A 24,182-nucleotide genomic window follows, 5' to 3' on the forward strand; every position below is an offset into this window, starting at 1 on the left:
AATTATTATCTCCATCTGCCGGCCTTTGGGCTAACACATACACACAGTTTGATGCTGGAGCAGGCCTTATAATTCTGATAATATAAGTCCAGACTGTTCTGATGTAGCCTGTGTATGGGAATTAATATTTTTTTCCTTCCCATATTATGACCCCGTCCTTCTCTTTTAATATGTATGCGCAAATGATGCGCAGCGTAGAAGTTCTCATTAGCGAAATCTGACACTGGCTGTAACCACACGTCGCAAGTCCGGGGTTTTCGTAGCAGCTGGATGGCTAGCTGTCTAGCCTGGCATCTGGAAGCTGAGACATTAAAGAGGAGGGAAGACAGCATTGAAGACAAGGTGCCACATGGAGGATTTACTAGCGATCTAATTACATTATTATCAAAGCTAGCTATGCTACCGGCATTTTGATGAACACAGCTACCGTTAGTTAACTACCACGCATATTTTGTGTGACCGCGAACGTGAGTTGCGTCTGAAAACAAACTTCCAGGACCAAACTAACATTTTCTCATGACAGCAATATCAACATAGCATGACTACTACTAGCCTAGGCCCTAGCACTCCCTCGCCGGTTAAACGTCCCGGTAGACAGCTGTCACCCGGAACTTTCCTTGGGTAAAACGTCTGGACGGTCCGTGTAAATACCAATAGTTACCACCCGTAGCTAAATATATATTGGTGAGAATGGATTCCTATTCGAGCTTCGGGAGTGACGAGCAGTGCTTGGCAATATCCTTTTGAAAGTCTGCCATTTTTTTGTTTTGCTTTTTTAAAACTAGGTAGCTGTTAGCATGCTAACATAGCTATAGGTTTTTAGTTCGCTAAGTTATCCAGCTAAATTAACTGTTTAGGTTTTGTTGCATTTGATATTTTTAATAATATTGTCTTGCAGGTCAAACATTTTGTTGTTTACTCTGAATATTTCAGCTGATTTGTGTTTTTCTCAGTCTGACACTGAAATAATGATCCATGCTTTACTAGCAGGGTTGATTTAATACTAATGTCTTTCCAAGAAAGCCTTTGGTCAACTGACCAAGACCATACGGAGAGCACACATTACACCGGTTTTTAATTCTCTGTTTGTTTTCTGTGTGTTTTAGAATAGATTTTGAAAGTTTTAGAATTTATTTAGAAACTATTATTTTATTAGTCTTTAAATCACTTCACGATCGTGCACCCCAATACATGACAGACATGCTTTTAAGGAATGTACCCAGTAGGTCCCCCAGTTCCTCTGGCACTGGCCTTTTAACTATCCCAAAGCCTAGGACCAAGAGGCAGACTTTAGTTACTATGCCCTCAGCCTCTGGAACAGCCTGCCAGAGAACCTGAGCTTTTAAACTGTGAAATTGTGGCCATTTTTTAAAATTGATCTTTAACACATTTTTATCTTTGTTTTTCAACAGGGTGCTCTTAGTCTTTTAGTCATTCAGTTCTTTTAGATAATTAATATTTTGTATATATTATTTTATTACATTTCAGCTTTTATTTATTTTTATTTTTACCATGGATTAGTCTCTACAGTCCTTGTTCTCTGCTTTTACTGTTTGAACTTCCATGGTTGTTATAGATAGATTGCTTGTCTCGTGGCCTTTTTGTTTTTATTCATTTTCCTGTGAAGTGCATTGCGTTGCATCCATGTCTGAAATGTGCTATATAATTAAAGTTTGATTTGTTAACCCACTAAGCCTAGTTAGCTAGCTAGGAATATTCTGTCCGTAGAATTATAATACAACATAGAATTGAATAGGATCTCTATGGCTCTGTCCAGCTGTGCATGCCTTGGAATCGCAACAGCCTACAAACTCTTGCTTTTTGGTTGAGTTTCCAAAACAATGTAACCAAATAACCAGTTACTTGGTCCATACAGTATATGGTCATGATGACTTACTGTTTGTAGGTTGTGCAACTGCACTAACGAGCTTAACAATTTTTTCTCTCAATAATACCACATAAGCCTTATACACATCTTCCATTGTTATTAACGTATAGCTCCATTTTAAGTATTTCACAACAACCTTGAATAGACAACAGTCTGGAATAGCTAGTGTGGTTAAATATTTGTTGACCAAATCATAGCAAATATTCTGGTCACTCGGCCTATTTGTAGTTTCATCTTCAAGTTCTAGCCTGCCCTAGTGTGTGTCCCAGCCCTCTCATCATTGCCGCTGGTTCCTTAATAGTGATGCTCAAACTGTAAGAGGACAGGAGGTAAGGATTTCCGGTCAGAAGGAGCCCAGGCTACTGTCACTGATTGAGTTCTCTGGGGAGTTTATGTAAGTACTAACATTAGAGAACTCAGTGTCTGAAAATGTATGTTCATTCATATCTGCCTGCTCACCCATACTGGGTCATAATGATGAGTTGTACTCAAGTGGTCAGGTTTATTTCTGTCAAGCAGTGGTGTACAATTTGAGTTGAAACATTGCATTGCAAAACCTTTTCCTGTCCGACTGCTACTTGCAAGACATTTTTGCTTGTGTGGACCATCTGTACAAGACTATGCAGAAAGACCATACCAATGTTTGCCATGGTGTTCTGTAGTCTACCTTGAATTACAAGGTTCCTCATTATTGTTTTCGCAGCATAATGTTTGAGGGTGAGTGATGATTGACAGGTATGCCTCTAGAAAGACACAGTGCAGCACTACAGCATAAAACATTAGACCGGTGCAGCATGCCTGAATTGATCCGCAGTGCCCTGGCTGTGTCCTGATGGGATTTCACTGCCAAATGCATGCAGGCCAATTATTACAAACCTCAGATCGCCTAGTGGTTTTCATGTCAGAATCTCATGTTGACGCAGTCAGCTGCCAAAGTGGCTTTTTCTGCAATCAGATGTTTTTATATATTGTTTTGATATCTGGGCACGGACCCCCTGCAGTACCTCCCCACTTTGAGAAGCACGGGTTAACAGCACCACTCTAGGCTTTATCTGACAGCCAGCAGATGAGGAGATTCTCAGTCATCAGCTCTGAACATGGTTGCTTGTTTGATGTTTTTGTTTAGTGCGTGATAATACTCAGGACCATTTCAGCTGGTGTGTGTGCGCAGTATAGAGACAGAGGTTAGCCCCAGTGCCAGCCATCACGCTGCCTATTATGTCTGTATCCCACCACCACTCTAATGAGACTCACATGAGAGCGCACACAAACTCCGTGGTCGACTACCTAAATGCATTAAAACTATGTACACACTGAGCCAAGGCACTTAACCCCCTCACAAAAACAGTGTGGCAGCCCCCTGCTCCAACCTCTATGTATCTAATAGCCCCCTGCTCCAACCTCTGTATCTAACAGCCCCCTGCTCCAACCTGTATATGTACATTGCATTCTGAAAATATTCAGACCCCTTGACTTTTTCAGCATTTTGTTATGTTACAGCCTTATTCAAAAATCTATTAAATGTCTTTTCCCCTCAATCTACACACACTATCCCATAATGACAAAGCAAAAACATTTATTTTTTGTTGCAAATTGATAAAAAAAGAATAACTATCACATTTATATAAGTATTCAGACCCTTTACTCCGTACTTTGTTGAAGTACCTTTGGCAGTGATTACAGCCTTGTCTTCTTGGGTATGATGCTACAAGCTTGGAACACCTGTATTTGGGTAAGTTTCTCCCATTCTTCTCTACAGATCCTCTCAAGCTCTGTCAGGTTGGATGGGGAGCATCACTGCACAGCTATTTTCAGGTCTCTCTAGAGATGTTCGATTGGGTTCAAGTCCGGGCTCTGGCTGGGCCACTCGAGGACATTCAGAGACTTGTCCCGATGCCACTCCTGCGTTGTCTTGGCTGTGTGCTTAGGGTCGTTGTCCTGTTGGAAGGTGAACCTTCGCCCCAGTCTGACGTCCTGAGCGCTCTGGAGCAGGTTTTCATTAAGGATCTCTCTGTACTTTGCTCCGTTCATCTTTCCCTCGATCCTGACTAGTCTATTAGCCCCTGCTGCAGAAAAACATCCTCACATCATGATGCTGCCACTACCATGCTTCACCATAGGGATGGGGCCAGGTTTCCTCCAGACGTGACGCTTGGCATTGAGGCCAAAGAGTTTAATCTTGGTTTCATCAGACCAGAGAATGTTGTTTCTCATGGTCTGAGAGTCCTTTAGGTGCCTTTTGGCAAACTCCAAGCGTGCTGTCATGTGGCTTCCATCTGGCCACTCTACCATAAAGGCCTGATTGGTGCTGCAGAGATGGTTGTCCTTCTGGATGGTTCTCCCATCTCCACAGAGGAACTCCGGAGCTCTGTCAGAGCCAGCTCTTGGAAGAGTTTTGGTGGTTCCAAACTTCTTCCATTTAAGAATGAGGTAGTCCACTGTGTTCTTGGGGACATTCAATGCGGAAGACATTTTTTTGGTACGCTTCCCCAGATCTGTGCTTCGACACAATCCTGTCTCAGAGTTCCACGGACAATCCTTTGACCTCATTGCATGGTATTTGCTCTGATATGCACTGGCAACTGTGGGACCTTATATAGACAGGTGTGTGCCTTTCCAAATCATGTCCAATCAATTGAATGTACCACAGGGGGATTCTAATGAAGCTGTAAAAACATCTCTAGGATGATCAATGGAACAGGATGCACTTGAGCTCAATTTTGAATCTCATAGCAAAGGGTCTGAATACTTATGTAAATAAATCATGTATTTCTGTTTTTTTTAGATGAGGAAAAAACGGTTTCCGATGTGTCATTATGGGGTATAGTGTTTAGATTGAGAAAAAATATTGAATCAATTTTAAAATAAGGCTGTAATGTAACAAAATGTGGAATAAGTCAAGGGGTCTGAATACTTTCCGAATGCACTGTATGTGTGTCTTTCGGAGGTTGGGATGAAGAGGAAGTCACATTTCGGTTGGACATTGTGTACAATTGGTGAATAAAGTGAACTTAATCTAAGCCCTGCTCTAGTCTGAGTAGTAGGCTTATGCTATGCTTTCATAGGCTGAGATTTATAATTTATTTATCTAGGCAGGTCAGTTAAGAACAAATTCTTATTTACAATGACAGCCTACCCCGGTCAACGCTGTGCTAATTGTGCGCCGCCCTATGGGACTCGCAATCACGGCCGGATGTGATACAGCCTTGATTCGAACCAGGGACTGTAGGGTTGCCTCTTGGACTGAGATGCAGTGCCTTAGACCGCTCATAAATTAGTGATTACCAGGATTACCAGGAGGGGAAGATGTCAGGCATGTGTACTTCCAATGGCAAATGGGTTTTCAATTATGTTATGTCACTCTGGAGCTGGGACGATAAACTGAAAACTATCGACACGATCACTTATTGCAGGCATTTTGTTTATCGTTCATTATGATAACGTTAAGTAGTCTATACTAGCCTATAAGTTTTGAAATGAAATAAGTTATGGGTGATCGTTAATGGGACAATTGATGGCTACAACCATCAAACTAGTAGTAGCTTAAAGGATAATAAAAAACTGTGGTAGACATCCATGTTATGATCGTATCGTTCTATTTATCGTTATCGCATCAATTCATGGAATTTATCGCAATATGGATTTTTGTTCATATCGCCCAGTTCTGTCACACATTGAATTGATCGTTTTTTGCCGGGAAAATGGAGGGACAGAGCTTGCCATGGTATTAGTAGGCCTAGGCCTACTTGTTGATGATAGATGGAGCCTATTAGGCCTATATATAATGACAAGGGACATTTTAGGGGTGTTTTGGAAGAGAAGTTGGGTATACTACTTACGGTGCCATCTCCAGCTAACGTAAACTCGTACATCGCCTTGGTCCGTACAATTGCCCTTATTTTAGCGCCCCAAAAACGTAATACTTCCAGATCAACTGTAATGTCAATACCATTGTAAAGCACAATTTCTCCCCTTTCCAACAGAATCAATTACATGACCTAAACACTGCCCGTTTCTGCATAATTCAAGCAGGCAATGAGCCCCGTCGGGTCTTTTTAAAAATGGCGGGTGGGGAAGCGAAACTAATGCGTGATAGTGAGAAGGAGAGATGTTGTGTGGGAAAATTGCTTTTTTTCACTCGATCTGTCCAACTTATCACCTTATCGCCTCTAAAATGTAAATAAAACACTATAAAGAGTTTATATAATGTGTGAGAACATACCTATTTGAAGGTTTGTGTCGAATTTGAATTGGGTTTTTAGGGCGGTGCTAAAGTGATCTTAGAAGTAAACAGTGGCTTTGAGAATGATGATCGCATGCAATAATGACGCAAAAAATGACTAGGTATCCCCCTTAGCCCCGTCACTGTCCATTTCTTGTTTTTAAACTATGAGAGAAGTGCTACACCTGGTGGAGAGAGATTGGAAGACAGAAATAGTTGCTTTATGCGTGCTGTACGTTACGACATGACACGTCACGATGTAACGGAGGGTCCGTTTTTTCAACTTTTCTCCAATACTATAGAGCCATTACCATGTCAATCAACGCTTGAATAGAAACCTAGTTCACACCCCTGATTTTGAAGTCAACACAGTCGCTACAGTCCCATTAGTTTTCTTTGTAGCCTCATTTGACTGTTGCTTTTGCGCACATTTGTACGGAATGGGGTGAGTTTACGCTAGCCTATTTGGAACAGAGTGTCCTGACCTGACACATTCAGACAAGCAGCCAGGGTTGCATCATGTTCCACTTCTCCACAGTAATCACATATCTTGTTAAGAGTTGAAAGGACATGTTCTGACGCCCTGCCTGCTGCTGTACAGTCATTGGTAGGGAGTGAGACTTGACCTACATTAACCCTCATCACAGCTCAGACAGACGCTCCATTTGATTTGGATAAAAGCTTAGGCCTTGTGATCATTTCATATGAGGCTCTCATTTATTTGAATGTCTTGCATGGATTTCGGTTGGAATCGACTTCAGTTCACTGATGCTTTGGCTGTTGCATTGTCATCATCAGGGAGATAAATATGACCCTACATTAACCCACACATCACAGCTCTGAAGCTCTAACATAAATACCTCATTTACTTTTCATTGCGCTTGCTTTTGAATATCTTGCATCATGAAACGGCAACTGTTTGGGCTAAGTTACATAAGTTCTGTTTACGTTTATTTTTGTTGCACTTAAATGTTTTAGGGAAGTCTGTAAAATCACTATGACAACACCTCTCTTGCTCACTATACTGCATGAGGTTTTATGCAAATTAGATGAAATTAAACTTCCTATCTGAAGACCAACCATGTAGGGTGCTTTATTCAAAGATAATTTCCTCCTCTCCCTCCAGGTTAGGTGTTTTGGCTAACCCTGATACTGTTGTGTCCTGTCCAGTACATCAGTTGTCCATACCCATCAACAGTCATTTTCAGATTGTGCGAGGTAAGTGACCACTAGGTCTAAATTCACCTTTTAAATTCCATGTATGCCTACCATTTAGTTTTTAATGTAACTAGGCTAAATGTTTGGGAAGTGTTATTGAATGGTACCATTGTTTGCAGTGCATGCTAAGGAAATGTTTTGGAAATGTTATTGAACTGCTACAGTTCAGACTAGTTTTCAGAGATTTGATATAGAACGGTTCCTGTACCAACAGACAGCTGATTGTGATGCAGTGCCCCTCTCTTCTAAAGCCTGCAGGCATTTAAACTTGACATTCCTTAACGCCCTACCATGGTAGCAGTATTAACTCAAGGTTATTGCTTGTCGTAGTGGAACAAGTCCAAGGTGCGTTCTTTACGATGGCCAGACATTTGAAAGTCAACAGCTAGTAGCAAGAGCCTATTGACACCTGTTGTCATAACATATTCCCTCTTCCCCACAGACCTTTGAGCCTCACGTTTACAACTCTTTAACTTTCTCTTTTTAACTGCTTTATTTCAGAGGTCGAAGAAGCGCTGCTCATTGACTTGCCATCAAAAAGTAAGTAAGACTTTTCTCCTCAACCTTCCGTTTTTTAAATGGTCATCCACCTTGATAGGTATTATTTCTAGTGGAGGTTTACTATAAGCAATTCAGCATCATTGTGTTGTTGTTTCTACCTTATTATAGGAGCTTATGTGCAACATCAGTGTTGTGGCAACAGTACTACAATAAAAACATGACAATCGGTTGTAACAGAGCTCTTCATCCAATTTGGTTACATTTTTAGTGCATGCCATTCATGTCCTGAGCTCTATGCCTGGTTGTCTCTGCAGATTTATTTAGTTGCAAAAGTTGGTCATGAGTTGCCTGTGGCGATGGGACAACCTGCACTCTGTTGAAATAGCTCACTGTTGGCAAATCACTGTCTACCTCATTTTGTGCGGAGTTGGTAGAAATGCAAGTGGACATGGGTAGTGTCTCCATGGTTGTGGTGAGCGAGTAAATGGTATATTTGTATAGGCTAAGTTGTGGTAAATGTAACAACGTATCCTGTCATGTGTTGTCTGCCTGCCCCTCCTGCCCTGTCATTCTATACCCAGCAATAATTGCCCCTTAGGAATAAATTGTGTATTGAATTGAATGAGTGTGTGGTAGCCATAAGGGGAGTCAATGGTGGATGTGTGTTTCTCCCTGCCCCTCCAGCTTGCATTAGGATACGGGTCAGAGGGGAGAAAGCCCTGGAGCTGATTCTGGAGCTCCAGGATGATGAGCGCAGCCAGTCCTTCTTCTCCCAGTTGAAGAGAGCCAAGCAGCAAGGTGAGCCAGTCGTTCTCTCGCCCTCGCTCTTTCTCTCTTTTTCTCTTTCTCTTTTCATTCTGTCTTTCGCGCTCTCAGTCTCTCGCTGTCTCGTGCTCTCAGTCTCTCGCTGTCTCGCGCTTTCAGTCTCTCGCTGTCTCGCGCTCGCTGTCTCGCGCTCTGTCTCTCGCTGTCTCGCGCTCTCTGTCTCTCGCTGTCTCGCGCTCTCTGTCTCTCGCTGTCTCGCGCTCTCCGTCTCGCGCTCTCCGTCTCGCGCTCTCCGTCTCTCGCTGTCTCGCGCTCTCCGTCTCTCGCTGTCTCGCGCTCTCCGTCTCTCGCTGTCTCGCGCTCTCCGTCTCTCGCTGTCTCGCGCTCTGTCTCTCGCTGTCTCGCGCTCTGTCTCTCGCTGTCTCGCGCTCTGTCTCTCGCTGTCTCGCGCTCTGTCTCTCGCTGTCTCGCGCTCTGTCTCTCGCTGTCTCGCGCTCTGTCTCTCGCTGTCTCGCGCTCTGTCTCTCGCTGTCTCGCGCTCTCTCTCGCTGTCTCGCGCTCTGTCTCTCGCTGTCTCACGCTCTGTCTCTCGCTGTCTCACGCTCTGTCTCTCGCTGTCTCGCGCTCTCTGTCTCTCGCTGTCTCGCGCTCTCTGTCTCTCGCTGTCTCGCGCTCTCTGTCTCTCGCTGTCTCGCGCTCTCTGTCTCTCGCTGTCTCGCGCGCTCTGTCTCTCGCTGTCTCGCGCTCTCTGTCTCTCGCTGTCTCTCGCTGTCTCGCGCTCTCTGTCTCTCGCTGTCTCGCGCTCTCTGTCTCTCGCTGTCTCGCGCTCTGTCTCTCGCTGTCTCGCGCTCTGTCTCGCGCTCTGTCTCGCGCTCTGTCTCGCGCTCTGTCTCGCGCTCTGTCTCGCGCTCTGTCTCGCGCTCTGTCTCGCGCTCTGTCTCGCGCTCTGTCTCGCGCTCTGTCTCGCGCTCTCTGTCTCTCGCTGTCTCGCGCTCTCTGTCTCTCGCTGTCTCGCGCTCTCTGTCTCTCGCTGTCTCTCGCGCTCTCTGTCTCTCGCTGTCTCTCGCGCTCTCTGTCTCTCGCGCTCTCTGTCTCTCGCGCTCTCTGTCTCTCGCGCTCTCTGTCTCTCGCGCTCTCTGTCTCTCGCGCTCTCTGTCTCTCGCGCTCTCTGTCTCTCGCTGTCTCGCGCTCTCTGTCTCTCGCTGTCTCGCGCTCTCTGTCTCTCGCTGTCTCGCGCTCTCTGTCTCTCGCTGTCTCGCGCTCTCTGTCTCTCGCTGTCTCGCGCTCTCTGTCTCTCGTAGGCTCGCGCTCTCTCTCTTGCTTCTCTCTTTCTCTGACTGTCTCTCTGCTCAACACTACTGTACCCTACAGACGTCCTTACTCACTAGTGCATGTATTATTCATGAACTCATCCAACATGTATTTATTTCCCCAGGGTGACTGACTTCCACTCCTTAGTAGTTTCCCCCTACGTCCTCTTCTCTCACGTTTCACCTATGTCTACCTGTTACATTCCTCAGCTATGTTTACGGTCAGATGCCCCTTTCAAGGTGGCAGTGCCACAGTACCTACTGGTACGTCCTATCTCTGACGTTGAGTTACCAGAGCCACAGGTGATAATCTCCTGTAGCCGTGTCTTTTGATTTAGTTTTGACTGTGGTTGATGTGGATTGTGGCTTATCTAAATGAGATTACTCGTATCAAATTAATATTGGTGTCCACTGTCTTCATATAATATGCCACAGTTAAAAGACTGGCAGGGCTCTACGCTGACCTTTTTTACAAGGTGCATGTGTGCGTGTATGTTGAAAAATGTAGGCACACACAAAGACATTTAGGAGCACAATTAAAAATATGAACGGTATTATAGATAGAATCCTTCATTCTTCTAAGCGCACTGGTGCTCCTAAATTAACATTCCAGTTTAAACAACAAAATATTTAGGCGCATAAGCGAGTAAAATGGTCTCACTGTAGAGCCCTGACTGTGTCCCATCACTACTCTGTTATAGATGCATTGTATATAGACTAATGTTTCACCCCCCCCAAAAGTGCTAAAAATATAGAAAATCCATTACATTTCTTAATGATTATGACCTCATTTACAACACCCACTAATGGAATATTGAAAGGAATAGGCTACCTATTTTAAATATAGGTCCCCAAGCAGTTTGGCTTGATTGGGGACAGTAACAGTTTTTGAAATGTCGAACCGTTGCCTTGGCATCGCTGGTTAATGATTGAGACAGTGTAACCCCATTACCACAGGCTGAGGTTGCTTCCCAAATGGCACCCTATTTCCTATGTCCCTGGTCAAAAGTAGTGCACTTTATAGGGAATAGGGTGCCATTTGGGACACAACCTCTTTCTCTCTAACAGCCTTGTTGTGCTGGGTGTTGCCTCATTTCCCTAACATTTTATCTCTAGTAGTATTTGTATTGCGAAAGGTCAATAGAAACAAGATGGAGGTGTATAGAACAATGGGTGTGATCCTTCGAAGGGAGTGTTGTAGTGCTATTGTCATTGTATTGCATTTCTCTTTAGCTCTGCAAAAAACAACCTATATTTACTGTAATCTATGAGATCATTCTTGGCACTCGTATTAGGATGCTATACACATTTGCAGTTTGCAACGTGTAGAGAAATGCTGTCTCATGTAACTCACAGAGTAGCTCTGTCTCTTGATTGAGTGATCCAGCGCTGCCAACTTTTCCACAGTCGAGTCCAAAAGCACGCAAATCAAAGCGATGGATCCTATCATGCCGGCTCCCTGCAAAGTCTCTGCCCCAGTCCCACCCATCCCTCCTCAGAGAGGGATCCACAAAGCTGTCACCTCTCACACCAAGCCCACCGGCATACCGCCACCGCCTCCCAACCTCAACAACAGCTCTTCAGCCAACCAGACCGGCACAGGTATGGATACATGGATAATATTGGTCAAATTGAATGAAGAAATTAAAATTGATTGCATTTTATAGAGCTTTTCCAGATTCTCAAAGCGCTTGACATTGTATGGAGAAACTTAACCTTATCCAGAACCAATGTCCAGCACCCAGCTGGGTGATGCTACTGCAGCCATTTTGCACCAGATAGTTACCAGACATCAGCACACATTACAGTCAAGAGGTCAGGTGTGAATCCTAGACACTTGTTGCATATGACGGTTGAATGATACAGTGAATGTCACAAGGTTTCTCACATATGAATCTCTCCTCTATCTCAGCTGACAGACAGGACCCAGCTCTTTCTCTGGCCATAGACTTTGGCTTCGAGGACAACTTCAATCATTCCCTCAAAGTGGAGGAGAAGAAGAACCAGCAGAATGGCATCGGGCCCCCCCGGGAAGCTCCTCCAGTTCCCCCTCTGCCTCCCCGTAAAGGCTCCTACACTCCCTCCAATCCTCTCCCACCCACGCCCATCCCCCCTTCCAAAGACAGAGTTTCGTCCATACAGGCTAAAGATGCCGCCTTCATCACGCCTGCCAAAACAGAGTGAGTGTTACCAGTAGGACCGTCCCATAGTATGCTCATCCTATTGGAGATGTTTTTTCTTCCCTTAAAGAACTATCTGTATTTGGCTTCTGTAGAGTACCACAGTAAGAGTCATAATACTCATAAAACCTAGTGGTCAAACAGGGAAATGGTTCCTATCACTTTTCCACCGTTCTTTTTTCCCATAGGGGATTTTAGAAACACTTAAAATAGGGGCTGTGTTTCATGTAGGCTTACCCTGGCATGATGTTTTGATAGCTATGTAAATTTCTCTAGGACAAGGTGACTTCTATCATTATATTCGCCTGTATTTAACCCTCAAAAGTGAAATTCTAATTAGCTGCTAATGTGGCTATCATAAAGAACTACAAATTCCATGATGATCTGGACGAGACTGCTGAACTGAGTCAACGGTAAGGATCTCTGGATTAACTATCTGATGTTAGCTAAATGTAGTAATGAATAAATTGGTAACATTTCTTTAAATGGACAATTCTATGAACTGTCTTGTGCAAGTTTTAAATTGACACAATACCTGTTAGCAAAGGTGTTAGCTAGAGATGACGTGCAGGAGCTTGTAGTTTTGCATGTAATTTACTTTGATGCTAATTAGCATTTTGATAAAAGTCACCTTGTCCTAGAGAGATTTACATGGTTATCAAAACGTCACACCAGGGTAAGCCTAAACGAAATACAGCCCTTATTTTAAGTGTTTATCAAATCCCCTATGGGGAAAAATGAATAGAAAAACTAATGGAACCATTTCCTTGTTTGACCGCTAGGTTTTATGGGTATTATGGGTATTATGATTATGCTCATTTGGTGTCAAAGGGCCTCTATTTATAATTTCGGTGGCCTAGATCTTGATTTGTAGCCTTTACATCACACCCTACCTGAAAAATGATGTAATGGAATAACTGTGGGAATGACTCATCCTCACCTGATGTTGTAGTCTTAGTGTTGACCGGCCCACCTCGTGGAGTGACAGCCCCACCACCAACAGCATGCGGAACGCCATGTTCTCCACTCAGGCCAGCCAGAGAGAGTACCTCATCAAACACCGCCTGGCCAAGAAGGAGGAGGAGTACGTAGACATCAAGGACTTCAGGTGACTGTCCATGGGTTTGTGTGGATGGTGGGTGGGGCAGTGAGTCACCGACTGGGTTCGAACCTGGGCCTCCTGTGTGACCACATTAGCTTGTGGAGATGATGCAAGTCTTCAGGTCTCAGCCAAGATAACATCACAAGAGTTGTTCATTGAACCAGCTCCATTACATATGCTCCCCTGCAGTAGCCAACTTGTAGAAACTTGAGGAGATCCATTGAAAGTGGGTTATAGCAGCAGTTATTCTACATTTTTCTGTAGTCTAGTTTTTCCGTGGTTCATTTTCAAAATGTGCAGGGTCCTGGGTTGAACTAAAAGTGTCTAAGCCAACTTTTACTCACTGAGCTGTAAGTTCTTATTCTTAGTAGTAACCCTTATCAGGCTACACTCTAGCACTAAACTCACACATGTTTCTGTCCACAGAAGTATGTGAATGTCTATATACGAGTGTTTTGTGTGTTTCAGATTATTTTCTGGAACATGGAATGTGAATGGCCAGTCTCCAGACAGCAGTCTAGAGCCCTGGCTGTGTTGTTCGCTAGAACCCCCTGACGTCTACGCTCTGGGGTCAGTGACACGTTTATCTGAGTACCCAATGTCTTCTACACAGCATGTATGAAGGAATGAACCTGGGTCGTATTCATCAGTGCAAACCGTTACAAAAATGTTTTGCAACGGAAAATGAAGACAAGCGTTTCTTATTGGACAACTTCAGGTAGTCCCTTCTGCTTCAGTCCGTTTTCTTCTGTTTGTTGCCTAGTGAATACGACCCAGAGTTGTGGATCTAACATACTTTTCTGAATTGGATCCTCTTAATTCCACATCATTAATGATGGATGGACGTTGCTAGTTGTAAACTAGACAGTTCATTACATACTATAAAGAGTGCTTTTGAGCAATTTCCCAAACATTGGAACTACCGCGCTGATTTCCCTGTGCATTCTGGGTGCCGTAGTTTCCAGGAGCTGGACCTGAGCACGGAGGCCTTCTTCTATCTTGACTCCTCTAAGGAGCAGCTGTGGGTGGAGGCTGTGGAGAGAAGTCTCCACCCCAAAGCCAAGTACAAGATGGTGAGTCAATGAGCGCACTCTTCTCATCTTCAGTGGAAAACACAAATGGTTTAATCATCTACAATATTACGTTATTGTAATTACACACTGAGAGCAGTAGATGTTGATAAAAGGACATCTTTAGTTCATAATAGACTGATAGAATTTGGATATGGATGCTTCTGTCTCCCCAGGTGCGTACCATCCGACTAGTGGGCATGATGCTGGTGGTGTTTGTCAACAAGGTGCACAAGAATCACATTAAAGAGGTTGCGGCGGAGCACGTGGGAACTGGTATCATGGGAAAAATGGTACGAACAAGTCAAGTCAACTAAGAGGAAGTGCTTGTGTTTGCCTTTTGCTCCCATTAACTTTACGACTTAATAACATCATAACTTTATAACTTTGACATTTATAGATACATTTGGTACACAGAACATAGACAAAATGTGAATGAGATATTTGAATACCACAATAATATACTGCTACTGCAAAGTATTGTATTATTATGCTCATATACTCTAAAAGGTATAGTTTTTCATATAACACGTGTCCTTTAAACCCATACGGGCTGAGCATCTGTTGCAAGATGCTTTACTAAACAAACAAATCAATCAGTCAGTCAACATACAATGTTTTCTTTTCTCCTTCCAGGGCAACAAGGGAGGTGTGGCGGTGCGCTTTGTGTTCCACAACACCAGTTTCTGCTTTGTCAACTCCCACCTGGCGGCCCACGTCGAGGACTTTGAGAGGAGGAACCAGGACTACAAAGACATCTGTGCCCGCATGAGCTTCCACATGCTAGACCACCCTCCCCTCAATATCGTCAAACACGAGTCAGTCCCCTCCAAGACCCATACTGTAGAGTCATAGGCCTTGTTCCAATGTCTACACTAGCATACCACTTAGTGCATTAGCCATGTATTCTCAGTAATACTATGTATTTCAGGATCAAGGGGCTTACAGTAGTCATTACTATTATAGATGGAATTCTTTGGTGCTAATGTAATTAAATCCCAGAGAGAGACATTCTCAGGTAATAGTTCGCCATTTCAACATATCATTTAACTGTAAAATAGTGTAACCATGTCACAGTTTTTTTTCATACAGTGTAATGTGTAAACGTATGGTATTACTGTAAGACTGTTTACATGCTGTTGTGTTACAATACATAACTCTTCATCCATTCTGTGGTCCAGTGTAGTGATCTGGGTAGGAGATCTGAACTACCGGTTGTTTGTGTACGATGCAGCTGAGGTCAAACAGCTCATCTCCCACAACCAACTGAGGAAACTGCAGGAGTATGACCAGGTGAGAATACACACACACACATCTGTTATCGAGTCCGTTGTCAATGTTTTTTACAATTTTTTTATATTAAAATACGAATGAACTAATACTGCTTGAAGTCATGTTGGCATTTTAAAGTTCTGCACAACAACAAAAAGAAAGACATTGAATATAACAAAGCTGGATTTGTACAGTGGAGTTAGGACTTCTGTGTCCTCCTCATTTCCTCTTTTCTCTGGTTGTTTAAAGGGTTATAAATACTGGAGTTCCTCTGTCTGTCTCTGAATAATGTGTTGTTGGTATATTTCCCCTCCTGCCTCTGTGCGAAGCTAAATATCCAGAGACAGAACAAGCGAGCTTTCACAGACTTCATGGAGGGAGAGATCAATTTCATGCCCACGTACAAGTATGACGCCAAGACGGACCGCTGGGACTCTAGGTAAAATACCACTGATCCTGATTCCTTTCCCACCAATCACATACTTCGAGAACACCCATAGAGTTTTGTAGTTTGATGTGTCTGCTATTACCCCCCCACCCTCCACCCAACTGAGTGCAAAGGATATACCCTGTGTAGGCTAATCCTCATATGCCATAGCACCTTGATTATTCATCTTAACATACCTGGTAAGATCAAACCTGAAAAGTCACATTTCCAACCATTCTCTCCAATATTGACGAGGTGGGCCGGGCCCCCTAAGCAGCTTTGTTCCCCACTGCCTAAATAACTTGAAAAGACCCAGGAAGTTTCTTTGGGGGAGTATGTGACTTACCTGGAAATCTAGGGTATTTAGGGAAACACTGGGTTGTGTGGCATTTAACTGAACATTTGTAACGGAAAATAAAATGACTGTTCCTTATTGCAAGGGTTCCCAAATGTTTTCACTCCTTCAGCACAAGCACTGTTCATTATACAAACTGTTCAACCCCTCTTATTGGTGGAGAGGATTTAGCAGCTTTAAAGCTTACTTCCTGCAATTCTACACATTTTGTCATGGTGCAAAGAACACTGATGATGCACTACCCAATTTCGAAATTGCACCTCGTGCATTCTACTATTACTGGCCTCCTTGCCCCCCTGCCGACCCCTAGTGGCGGCGTGCCCCACAGTTTGGGAACCACTGCCTTATTGGACTAGTCCACGTTGTCAATCACTGTTTCAATCTGCTATCTTTCATTTGGTGCCGAATGAACAGCTGACCCCGTGTCTCTACCCCCTGTCTTTTTCTCCGGGGTTCTCCTGCAGTGGGAAGTGTCGTGTCCCAGCGTGGTGCGATCGGATCCTGTGGAGGGGCAGTAATGTGAAGCAGCTCCACTACAGGAGTCACATGGAACTGAAGACCAGCGACCACAAGCCTGTCAGCTCCCTCTTCAGTGTCGGGGTGAGGATCATGTAAACACACTACACTGCCTGTCAGCATCTGGAAATCACATCTGACTGATTGAGGTCGAGACAGTCAAGGGAGACCTGACATTCACAATTCACAAGGAGTCCATTTAGTAAAATACACATACCTTTAACATACTATACAGCTCATTGAGGATCATAAAATACAAGTTTATTCTTGAGTAGCGTGCTTTATGCTATATTGAATGAATTGTTGTTGGATCGAGAAATTCTATTTGTGTGTGTCACAGGTGAAGGTGGTGAACGAGGCGCGCCACAAGAAAGTCTTTGAGGAGATCGTGCGCATGATGGACAGGATGGAGAACGAATTCCTCCCGTCTCTGGCACTGACCCACAGAGAGGTGAGTCGACAGAACACAGAGACATGATTCTCATCTTATTGATTTCCTGTCCAGCATTTCCTCCCCCCTGATATTTTGTGTCAGATCAATAAGTCTGTTTTGTCAGTGATTGTCATTAAGTAAGGTACATAGTCATGTTGATACCAAGACAGCAAGTATTGAGTCAGGGACTTGTGATTTAAAATCCTGATGGAAAATGATAGCCTAAGAAAATGGACAAGTCTGCCAAGATGCTTGAGTTACTTTGCAGGTGTAGAATGGTATGGGGATCTATTTGCATTTCAAACAATCTACTGCATAGATCAAACAAACATTCTTGCACTCTGGCTTACTATAACAATGTCTGTGAGTCTGTCCTCCTCTCAACCTCTCTCTTTCTCTCCCCTCCTCTCCATCTCTCCCTCGCCTCCCATAGTTCACCTTTAAGGACGTCAAGTTCCGCCAGCTGCAGCGGGAGAGTTTTGTGATCTCTAACGACGGGCAGGTCGCCTGCCACTTTGTCTTCATCCCCAAGCTCAACGACTTGCAGTACTGCAAGAACTGGCTCCGCGCTGAGCCCAGCGAAGGCTTCCTAGAGCCCAGTAAGTCCCCTTCACTTTCAGCCAGGCAGTCACACGCCCTGCGTGCTGGGATACTTTCACAGTGTATCCTTTGCTCCTTCCTTGGTGGGATTTCACTGATCTGAGGATCTAAAGATTCACTGATCATTCAGTTGAATAATCTCCTGGAAGAGGGAAAAGGAAGGCCCGGTCCAGAGACAACCGCTAGCCCCTACTCTTTAAACACTTGTAGAGAATCTGAATGTTTTTCTTTTTAGGTATACAGTAATATGCTTGAAGTCCTACCAAGCCTGTCAGAGGGCATGGAGCTGCTACCATATTGTTTACAGGCCTACCTATCAAATACATTCCTTTTAAGATTTATATAAGGTTCCTAGGGACTAGGGATTGTTTCACAACTGGACTGAAAAATGCATATGTATAGCATCTCTACTCTGTTGTAACCCATTGTAGCTATGTATGTACTGTTCTCAATGGTGTCCTTCATCTTTTATCATACCACCAGGGCTGTGTTGTTGAGGCACCAAAACCCAAGAAAACAGACTGAAACAAATCCTACCTGGATTTGTTCAATAAGAAACGCTCATGTCTACTTTTATTACAAATTGTTGTCAATGGCATACCCTAATGAACACTTCCCTTCTCGGTCTCTCCCCACCAGACGAAACTTTAGAGATCTTCCTGGATGTGTACGTGAGCAAGGACTCGGTGACGCTGCTCAACTTGGGAGAGGACGCCATCGAAGACATCCTGGTGCTGCACCTGGACCGAGGCAAGGACTATTTCATCACCATCTCAGGCAACTACCTGCCCAGCTGCTTCGGTACCTCGCTGGAGACCCTGTGCCACATAAAGAAGCCCATCCGGGAGGTCCCCATCACCAAGCTCATCGACCTGGTGAGTGGAACTAGCTAATGTGAAGTTGCTGTAGCAACCAGGAAGGGATACGTTCAAGGTAGGATAGGAGTGATATATATATTGAAGGGCCATTTAAATAGTGTTCATTGCAGGATTAGTTGAACAGTCAATACATTTAGTGTTCATGCAGGATTAGTTGAACAGTCAATACATTTAGTGTTCATGCAGGATTAGTTGAACAGTCAATACATTTAGTGTTCATGCAGGATTAGTTGAACAGTCAATACATTTAGTGTTCATGCAGGATTAGTTGAACAGTCAATACATTTAGTGTTCATGCAGGATTAGTTGAACAGTCAATACATTTAGTGTTCATGCAGGATTAGTTGAACAGTCAATACATTTAGTGTTCATGCAGGATTAGTTGAACAGTCAATACATTTAGTGTTCATGCAGGATTAGTTGAACAGTCAATACATTTAGTGTTCATGCAGGATTAGTTGAACAGTCAATACATGTAGTGTTCATGCAGGATTAGTTGAACAGTCAATACATGTAGTGTTCATGCAGGATTAGTTGAACAGTCAATACATTTAGTGTTCATGCAGGATTAGTTGAACAGTCAATACATGTAGTGTTCATGCAGGATTAGTTGAACAGTCAATACATTTAGTGTTCATGCAGGATTAGTTGAACAGTCAATACATTTAGTGTTCATGCAGGATTAGTTGAACAGTCAATACATTTAGTGTTCATGCAGGATTAGTTGAACAGTCAATACAAGGTCAATTTTTTTTACATACTTCTTTAGTCATTGAAGGCCGCAATGGCAGATAGTTGTGTTTCTCCATGACACTTTTGGCATGAGAGTCTGCTAAACTTGGCTTCCCTAACCCTAAACCCTCTAAATAGGTAAGAAATGAAAAGCAGCTGACACTGCAGCAGGCCTCAGACTGGTGTTGAAGAGTACATAGATTTGGTCTAGATATTTGTCCATTGATGCAGAGAGAATGTCTCAACCTGTGGCTGTGTTCAGAATCCCCAAGGGGATAAGGAAGTGGCAATTAGTGTGTACAAATGTCAGAAGGGTTTCCCTGAAACATTGGGAGTATTGACTAAGTCTAGGCTAGTCATATACTCGGGTCTACTTTATAATACAAAAAGTCTGTCCATGCATTTCTCCATATTGTTATTTTACATGGGCTATCTATATCCACCTTGCCCTTAGTTAGATTAGTATTCTATGTTTATATGATCCATTTCAAATGATCTCTTGCTTCCACTGTCACTATTCTAATGTCATTCTGTTTGACTCTGCACGGGTACATTTGGGTGGAAAATTCAATTTTAATGGTTCAATCTGTAACTTTTTAACCCCCTGAAATGCTCAAGAAATCAATGCTGAAACAAAAACACACTACAATCAGTGTGTAATACACTCGCATAAAGACCCTCTCCCAGTCTTGGCAGCCCGGGACAATACTTTTTTGAAATCAGAAATGACCTACAGATTGCACCTTTAACACAGCCTATCATTATCTTCCTGACTCCTTGGTGGTTATGCATTATCTCCTGTCTACAGTATCTCCTCTGTTCTCTCTTCTTTCTGTCTCTTCCCTCATTGCCTCTCATTGCCTTGATCATTCCTTTCCAACTTCACTGCTGTGCTGGGGGCTGCTGGGGGCAAAGGGAGAGGACAGCTACATGGAAAAGGTACATTCTACATGGTGTGTCCACCATAGAAATAGAATAGTTAGTCGTTCTATTTCTATGGTGTCCCACTCTCCACTGTGAGGCTAGTCTGATGCCCTGCTGTTGCTCAGCGATATAGGCAACCCAGGTTCTAGTCAAGTAATGTTGCTTTTCTGATTTGACATAAAAACAGCTGAAATTGACCAAATATATACAGGACCTCGTGTTCTGGATTAGGGAAGCACATTGGTTCAGACAAAACAATGGTCCATTTTTACATGCTGTTTTGGGATCCAAAAATAAACTAAGGGCTTCAGTCACTGCAGGTCTCTAGACCCAGTGGTGTCCTGTCTGTCTCTGTTACAGTAGTAGTAGTTATAGTACAGGTCTCTAGACGCAGTGGTGTCCTGTCTGTCTCTGTTACAGTAGTAGTAGTTATAGTACAGGTCTCTAGACCCAGTGGTGTCCTGTCTGTCTCTGTTACAGTAGTAGTAGTTATAGTATAGGTCTCTAGACCCAGTGGTGTCCTGTCTGTCTCTGTTACAGTAGTAGTAGTTATAGTACAGGTCTCTAGACGCAGTGGTGTCCTGTCTGTCTCTGTTACAGTAGTAGTAGTTATAGTACAGGTCTCTAGACCCAGTGGTGTCCTGTCTGTACCCGTTACAGTAGTAGTAGTTATAGTATAGGTCTCTAGACCCAGTGGTGTCCTGTCTGTCTCTGTTACAGTAGTAGTAGTTATAGTACAGGTCTCTAGACGCAGTGGTGTCCTGTCTGTCCCTGTTACAGTAGTAGTAGTTATAGTACAGGTTTCTAGACCCAGTGGTGTCCTGTCTGTCTCTGTTACAGTAGTAGTAGTTATAGTACAGGTCTCTAGACGCAGTGGTGTCCTGTCTGTCCCTGTTACAGTAGTAGTAGTTATAGTACAGGTCTCTAGACCCAGTTCTGTCCTGTCTGTACCCGTTACAGTAGTAGTAGTTATAGTACAGGTCTCTAGACCCAGTGGTGTCCTGTCTGTCCCTGTTACAGTAGTAGTAGTTATAGTACAGGTCTCTAGACCCAGTGGTGTCCTGTCTGTACCCGTTACAGTAGTAGTAGTTATAGTATAGGTCTCTAGACCCAGTGGTGTCCTGTCTGTCCCTGTTACAGTAGTAGTAGTTATAGTACAGGTCTCTAGACCCAGTGGTGTCCTGTCTGTCTCTGTTACAGTAGTAGTAGTTATAGTACAGGTCTCTAGACGCAGTGGTGTCCTGTCTGTCCCTGTTACAGTAGTAGTAGTTATAGTACAGGTTTCTAGACCCAGTTCTGTCCTGTCTGTCCCTGTTACAGTAGTAGTAGTTATAGTACAGGTTTCTAGACCCAGTTCTGTCCTGTCTGTACCCGTTACAGTAGTAGTAGTTATAGTACAGGTCTCTAGACCCAGTGGTGTCCTGTCTGTCTCTGTTACAGTAGTAGTAGTTATAGTACAGGTCTCTAGACGCAGTGGTGTCCTGTCTGTCCCTGTTACAGTAGTAGTAGTTATAGTACAGGTTTCTAGACCCAGTTCTGTCCTGTCTGTCTCTGTTACAGTAGTAGTAGTTATAGTACAGGTCTCTAGACCCAGTGGTGTCCTGTCTGTCTCTGTTACAGTAGTAGTAGTTATAGTACAGGTCTCTAGACGCAGTGGTGTCCTGTCTGTCCCTGTTACAGTAGTAGTAGTTATAGTACAGGTTTCTAGACCCAGTTCTGTCCTGTCTGTACCCGTTACAGTAGTAGTAGTTATAGTACAGGTCTCTAGACCCAGTGGTGTCCTGTCTGTCCCTGTTACAGTAGTAGTAGTTATAGTACAGGTCTCTAGACCCAGTGGTGTCCTGTCTGTACCCGTTACAGTAGTAGTAGTTATAGTATAGGTCTCTAGACCCAGTGGTGTGCTGTCTGTCCCTGTTACAGTAGTAGTAGTTATAGTACAGGTCTCTAGACGCAGTGGTGTCCTGTCTGTCCCTGTTACAGTAGTAGTAGTTATAGTACAGGTCTCTAGACCCAGTGGTGTCCTGTCTGTCCCTGTTACAGTAGTAGTAGTTATAGTACAGGTCTCTAGACCCAGTGGTGTCCTGTCTGTCCCTGTTACAGTAGTAGTAGCTGTACTAGTCCTCAATCTGATATCCCTATAAGACTGTCATTAAATGTGCTTGAGTGCATATTATATGCTCTGTATTTCAAAACCCTTATGAAGGCCAGAAGCCCCAACTCGTTGGTTATACTTTTAGCAATAAATATGCTTTTTTATTTAATTCCATTGTCCTCCAAGTATTGCTGAATCTCCTCTCTCCTCATGTCATGCATCTTGGTTGGAAAGAGACCCCTGGCTCTTCAGGAACAGGGTTGGAGTTAAAAACTACAGGAGGGTAGCTTTCCAGGAACAGGGTTGTAGTTAACCTACAGGAGGGTAGCTTTCCAGGAACAGGGTTGTAGTTAAAACCTACAGGAGGGTGGCTCTCCAGGATCAGGGTTAGAGTTAAAACCTACAGGAGGGTGGCTCTCCAGGACAGGGTTGGTGTTCAAACCTACAGGAGGGTAGCTCTCCAGGAACAGGGTTAGAATTAAAATGTACAGGAGGGTAGCTCTCCAGGAACAAGGTTGGAGCTAAAACCTACAGGAGGGTAGCTCTCCAGGAACAGGGTTGGAGTTAAAACCTACAGGAGGGTGGCTCTCCAGGAACAAGGTTGGAGCTAAAACCTACAGGAGTGTAGCTCTCCAGGAACAGGGTTGGAGTTAAAACATACAGGAGGGTGGCTCTCCAGGAACAGGGTTAGAGTTAAAACCTACAGGAGGGTTGCTCTCCAGGAACAGGGTTAGAGTTAAAACCTACAGGAGGGTAGCTCTCCAGGAACAGGGTTAGAGTTAAAACCTACAGGACGGTAGCTCTCCAGGAACAGGGTTAGAGTTAAAACCTACAGGACGGTAGCTCTCCAGGAACAGGGTTAGAGTTAAAACCTACAGGAGGGTAGCTCTCCAGGAACAAGGTTGGAGCTAAAACCTACAGGAGGGTAGCTCTCCAGGAACAGGGTTGGAGTTAAAACATACAGGAGGGTGGCTCTCCAGGAACAGGGTTGGAGTTAAAACCTACAGGAGGGTAGCTCTCCAGGAACAGGGTTAGAGTTAAAACCTACAGGAGGGTAGCTCTCCAGGAACAGGGTTGGAGTTAACCTACAGGAGGGTAGCTCTCCAGAGTTTTTACTCTGCTACATGCAGTGTTCACCTTACTGTATGTAGTTTTCATGGCAGGGCCACAAACTAAGACTTCCCAAATCAACATCCAGGGCCTGATGTAATAGAGTTCTGTAAAAGCCTTTATTTCTGGTTACCTAACCATAGTCTAGGCTACATCTTTCTTAGAAGCTGCACTCAAATACCCTTAAGGAACAACAGTAGCACTTTGAGAGGCTCTCTAACTTACAATAACTTCGGCCTAGCTCTTGATATTGTAATTGGCTCTGCAGGCTATCATGGTGTCCCACTCCAGTCCTGTGAGTTTGTGTATCCGTATGTGTGACCCCCACTGCCAGAGGTTATTTTTGGAACCACTCTCGCTTGTTCTCAGCTAGATACAAAACAATGTGATCCACTCCCAGTTAAATGACTGTCCTCCAAGACGACCCGACATCCAACCCTCGAGATAATCCGCTCTAATATGTTCCCTATACCTGAAATGACACGCAATGTGCCATATTATGTAATCATTTTAGGAATGGAATCAACGTTCTGATCAATGCGATACCTTTAAATCGTATTGAAGGTGATGGCACAGGATGAATCAAA

The 24,182-nt window shown here is 43.8% G+C and overlaps 1 protein-coding gene across 2 annotated transcripts in view; it reads left to right on the top strand.

The window, feature by feature from the left end:
• Window positions 1-240: 240 nt before the first annotated feature.
• The window catches only part of LOC120048015 (inositol polyphosphate 5-phosphatase OCRL-like), a 33,664-nt gene continuing 9,722 nt past the window's right edge, over window positions 241-24,182 (top strand). For both annotated transcript variants that reach the window (XR_005476959.1, XM_038993682.1), the window contains exons 1-18: window positions 241-735; window positions 2,200-2,282; window positions 7,237-7,328; window positions 7,830-7,868; window positions 8,514-8,627; window positions 11,312-11,506; window positions 11,817-12,084; window positions 13,037-13,192; window positions 13,655-13,756; window positions 14,145-14,259; window positions 14,433-14,549; window positions 14,893-15,074; window positions 15,438-15,549; window positions 15,858-15,967; window positions 16,775-16,910; window positions 17,167-17,277; window positions 17,693-17,858; window positions 18,499-18,734. Coding sequence is in view for 1 of the 2 variants with exons in the window: in XM_038993682.1 (XP_038849610.1) it covers window positions 691-735; window positions 2,200-2,282; window positions 7,237-7,328; window positions 7,830-7,868; window positions 8,514-8,627; window positions 11,312-11,506; window positions 11,817-12,084; window positions 13,037-13,192; window positions 13,655-13,756; window positions 14,145-14,259; window positions 14,433-14,549; window positions 14,893-15,074; window positions 15,438-15,549; window positions 15,858-15,967; window positions 16,775-16,910; window positions 17,167-17,277; window positions 17,693-17,858; window positions 18,499-18,734 (2,379 nt within the window). In the remaining variant the exon portion in view is untranslated. The remainder of the gene's footprint in view (window positions 736-2,199; window positions 2,283-7,236; window positions 7,329-7,829; window positions 7,869-8,513; window positions 8,628-11,311; window positions 11,507-11,816; window positions 12,085-13,036; window positions 13,193-13,654; window positions 13,757-14,144; window positions 14,260-14,432; window positions 14,550-14,892; window positions 15,075-15,437; window positions 15,550-15,857; window positions 15,968-16,774; window positions 16,911-17,166; window positions 17,278-17,692; window positions 17,859-18,498; window positions 18,735-24,182) is intronic.

This window comes from Salvelinus namaycush, chromosome 5 (genome assembly GCF_016432855.1).
Source record: "Salvelinus namaycush isolate Seneca chromosome 5, SaNama_1.0, whole genome shotgun sequence".
NCBI classification, from domain to species: Eukaryota; Metazoa; Chordata; class Actinopteri; order Salmoniformes; family Salmonidae; genus Salvelinus; species Salvelinus namaycush.